Source organism: Berghia stephanieae, chromosome 12 (assembly GCF_034508935.2).
Source record: "Berghia stephanieae isolate SIO BIC M18660-M18661 chromosome 12, UCSD_Bste_1.3, whole genome shotgun sequence".
Classification (NCBI taxonomy): domain Eukaryota; kingdom Metazoa; phylum Mollusca; class Gastropoda; order Nudibranchia; family Aeolidiidae; genus Berghia; species Berghia stephanieae.
The window spans coordinates 42,380,709-42,385,708 of NC_088371.1; the positions used below are offsets into that span (position 1 = coordinate 42,380,709).

The following is a 5,000-nucleotide window of genomic DNA, read 5'->3' on the forward strand; positions in this document are numbered from 1 at the left end:
TCTCTCTCTCTCTCTCTCTCTCTCTCTCTCTCTCTCTCTCTCTTTCTTTACAGACAGGTTTCAAGATTTTCACTGAAATGTAATATTACCCAACACAAAATTTGAATTGTTAAACTCACATTCAAAAGTAATAAGTACATACGACATTTCTTCTTGTTGAGGAAAACAAGCTTTACAAAACTACATTAAGTTCTTTAAACATTATGAAGATTCTTCTAAACAGTGTGTGATTTGTAAAACTAATCTGTATAAGAAAAATACCTTTTGTATCGTAACGAATATGACAATTTTTCTACAGTTGGTAAGGAGAGGGTTAAATTGATTACATATATAATAATAATAATAATAATAATAATAATAATAATAATAATAATAATAATAATAATAATAATAATAATAATAATAATAATAATAATAATAGCGCTTTACCCCGTTGTCACAGGCTCTAAGCGCTTTACAGTGATATAAAACAAAACATATTACAGTGAGACAAGTTTGAAGGAAACGTGATACGAATTCAATTTAACAACAACAAAATGTGATAATAGTATTGCAACATTATGACGTAAGAATATAAAACTTTAAGCGAGATTTGAACGTTGTCAACGAATCCGAGCATCTCACGTGTGGTGGGAGAGAGTTCCAAAAATGGTGGGGGTCGAAAATTTGAAAAGATCGTTCCCCTATTTTACGCAATGGCTTAGGTTTGACAAGGATTGATTGGTCATTGCTTGACCTCAAGTTTCTATTGGGGACATATATGTTTAGAAGATCTTTAATATAGGAGGGACTGTTAGTGCTCAAGGATTTGTAGACAACAGTAGAAATCTTATAGGCAACTCTTTTTTCCATAGGAAGCCAATGTAACTCACGGAGAAGGAGAGTTGCTGACGGGTATTTTTGGTCATTGCGTACAATGAGTCTGGCTACAACAGAGTTGACTGTCAATAAGGTGAGTAATGCTGATATCAAAGTTAGTTTGTTATTACTACGCTTACAAAGCCACCATCTGAATGTACCATCAGTGTGGGAGAGAATATCCTAGATTGTTATTACTACGCTTACAAAGCCACCATGTGAATGTACCATCAGTGTGGGAGAGAATATCCTAGATTGTTATTACAACGTTTACAAAGCCAACATGTGAATGTACCATCAGTGTGGGAGAGAATATCCTAGATTGTTATTACAACGTTTACAAAGCCACCATGTGAATGTACCATCAGTGTGGGAGAGAATATCCTAGATTGTTATTACAACGTTTACAAAGCCAGCATCTGAATGTACCATCAGTGTGGGAGAGAATATCCTAGATTGTTATTACAACGTTTACAAAGCCACCATGTGAATGTACCATCAGTGTGGGAGAGAATATCCTAGATTGTTATTACAACGTTTACAAAGCCACCAAGTGAATGTACCATCAGTGTGGGAGAGAATATCCTAGATTGTTATTACAACGACTACAAAGCCACCATCTGAATGTACCATCAGTGTGGGAGAAAATATCCTAGATTGTTATTACAACGTTTACAAAGCCACCATGTGAATGTACCATCAGTGTGGGAGAGAATATCCTAGATTGTTATTACAACGTTTACAAAGCCACCATGTGAATGTACCATCAGTGTGGGAGAGAATATCCTAGATTGTTATTACAACGTTTACAAAGCCACCATCTGAATGTACCATCAGTGTGGGAGAGAATATCCTAGATTGTTATTACAACGTTTACAAAGCCACCATCTGAATGTACCATCAGTGTGGGAGAGAATATCCTAGATTGTTATTACAACGTTTACAAAGCCAACATGTGACTGTACCATCTGTGTGGGAGAGAATATCCTAGATTGTTATTACAACGTTTACAAAGCCAACATGTGAATGTACCATCAGTGTGGGAGAGAATATCCTAGATTGTTATTACAACGTTTACAAAGCCAACATGTGAATGTACCATCAGTGTGGGAGAGAATATCCTACTCTCCTGGATCTGTATTGGGCCGTTAGTTTGCCACAGCAATGTCCAGGGTCCGCCGGACATTCGTCCTTGCAGCTTGACCACAGCCCCAGGATTAAAAGTCTCGTAAATGTGGACACTGGACAGTCGGATAGGCGCGTCAAACTCCACCTGGGACGTAAATTAAAGCGTCATATGGGATATTAAACATTATCAAATCTGCCGACATGAAATTTTTAAGAATTGTGATTCTCAAGAGGAGAAAAAGTAACCACAGTACTTACTTACTTTCTTACTTATTTACTTATCCGAACCAGCGACCAGCTGAGGTCTAGCCCTTCGGTCTTGTGCCATGACATAGAAGTTAGACGTCTTTTGTAGTTGTTCCAGGTGACTATAAAGTGTGTTACTGATGCTTGGATTTGGTGGGAGGAATGTGCATCTCATCTCAGGTCTTCGCGAGGTTGACACTCAACCACAGTAACAAAACCTATAAATGGCCAAATTGTTCTGTGTCCATTGTATCACCCTTCTTAGTCTTAAAATTATTTGGCCTGGGTGTGAGTATATTCTTACCAAGTTTTATACAATTAAAGTTCTTATGATCTAGTTGATGAGGGAGGGAAACGGAATGTTTGTGATTGTTTGAAAATAGGAGTTGACAAGTCTGTATAATTGTCATTAACGTATAATGTGTAAGGGAAAGGCTGAAAAGAACTGAGTAGTGTTGTGAATAATCATTTTGAACTTATTACTTATAATATATATATATATATATATATATATATATATATATATATATATATATATATTATATGTATATATATATATATATATATATATATTATATGTATATATATATATATATATATATATATATATATATATATATATATATATATATATATATATATATATATATATATATATAAAGATATATGTATATATTGAATCGTGTTGGATACAAAAATGGTACGAAAAGTGCTCGCAATGGAGCGAATTATTATTGTAATATTCACTACGATGTTGGAGTCAGTCTACATCGATGTTTCAGGCCTAATCAGCCATCGTCAGGACTGTGTGTTACATGACTTTGGCAAACATACGGAACCACTTCAACAAGCAGCAACACAGAACAAACCAAACTCATGTAACACACAGTCCTGACGATGGCTGAAAAGGCCTGAAACATCGATGTAGACTGACTCCAACATTGTCGTAAATATTTAAAAAAAAATAAAATAAAAAAAAAATAAATAAATAAAAAATAAAAAATAAAAAAATATATAATATATATATATATATATATATATATAAATATATATATATATATATATATATATATTTATATATATATATATATATTTATATATATATATATATTTATATTCAGACCTACTAACAACAACGAGGAATTCGTAGAATTACAAAATTTTGGCTTCAATTTCAGTCAGATCTCCATGGGATTTCTAAGACATTAAAACTCATTTAAAATGAAAGTAGATGCCAGACTACATCATGTCTTAAGGATATAAACTGTTATCTAATCCTTGTGATGATAACTTGTTGATTTCCAAAGTCAACTAAATCGACTACAATATTAATTTATCTCCTAAAAATCACGAGTTTTTAGATTATCAAGTTGGCAGGTCTGTGTATTTCTTGTTGAAAACGTATTCAAAGTTCAAAGGATAATGAAGGTGTTGGCAATGGAAATAAGTTTGGACAAGGAGAAAACATTGAGTTGCAAATTAGTACGGAAATCTTTGAATAACTCGTTTACAATATCAAAATGAACAACTAGAGAGAATGGAATTGTGTAAGATAAAATATCTGAAAAGGTATGTATGGTTCAGTGGCAGACAAAAAACGTGAGCTTTTATAGAGGGCTATAGCCACTTAATGTGCTCAAGGGGCTTTACAAGGGGTCTCTGACCAACAGCAGCATGTAACATGTAGAACGAAACATGACGATATTACAATTTTTATCCGACAGAGACAACGCTGTTAACGGTCAGGTACTCATTTTACACCCGAGTACGGTGAGAGAATGTGAGTAAAGAGCCTTTTTCAAGGACACAACTATGCGCCGAGCGAGGCTCGAACCCAGGACCTTCCGATCCGAAATCGAGTGTCATACCACAAGACCACATAGCCGGACAAAGTAGATACAAGAAAATTAGCATCCGACCCTGCAGATTTTTGACCAATCCAAGCACGGAATACGTGACACACCTACACACGTGCTCGGACAAACATAGTTGGTTGTTTATAAGCAATAAAGTGAATGAATTCGACCTTTCTCTGATCGTTATTTTTGTTTCCATACAGTCAACTGGATGGCTAGTTATCACACGATTTTCTACATCATATTATAAGCGTTTAAGTTGGCGCCTAGATTTATGTGTTGGTTTTATTCATCAAGCGGTAGAACAGTGGTTATGTTACTTAAAGCCATACATACCATCGATAGTAAAACATGCTGTAGTTTGCTATGTCTACCAATCACTGTCATTGTTTACATTATGACGACTGTCCGAGAGACGTGGTTATCTAAGTGTCGATAGGGATTGCACCTAATACCTCTTGATTATAGATTTGAAGTTCTACTAATACTCTTCAACAGTCGTAACGTCACTTCCTTCCTAATGACGCATGGTAACTTAGTAACACTGGCTCTAAACTATCGGAACAATGGCGGACGCCGTATGAAATATTTCCCCGGCGAGCATATAAGCGTATCCAGAGGGGAAGAAAACATAAATTTGATCATGTTTTGACTTTTACACATTCTGATCACAAGGCATATGAAAAGTTCTAGCCAGCATGAAGTAATGATTTTCTTTGTTTAGAACCAGCATGGCCGCCGTTGTCGGGCGGCGTGACATCAGACTATTGATTCCAATTCGAGCACAAAATTAAAACACACCATTCCTGTAGACTGTGTACAGTGTCTTACCTCTATGTAATGTGTTCTGTTGACCAAAGATGTAGCCCAGGCCCCCTGGATGTCTCCGTAACGGGGATAGACTTTTGGTTG

At 35.4% G+C, this 5,000-nt stretch overlaps 1 protein-coding gene across 1 annotated transcript in view; it reads right to left on the minus strand.

Annotated features, from left to right (window-relative positions):
* LOC144957446 (uncharacterized) overlaps positions 1 to 5,000 on the minus strand; it is a 25,977-nt gene that overhangs the window by 13,122 nt on the left and 7,855 nt on the right. The window contains exons 5-6 of the mRNA XM_078888711.1: positions 4,920 to 5,000; positions 1,958 to 2,131 (exon numbers count right to left, since the gene is read on the minus strand). The exon at positions 4,920 to 5,000 is cut by the window's right edge and continues 25 nt beyond it. Coding sequence (XP_078744837.1) covers positions 1,958 to 2,131; positions 4,920 to 5,000 — 255 coding nt within the window. The remainder of the gene's footprint in view (positions 1 to 1,957; positions 2,132 to 4,919) is intronic.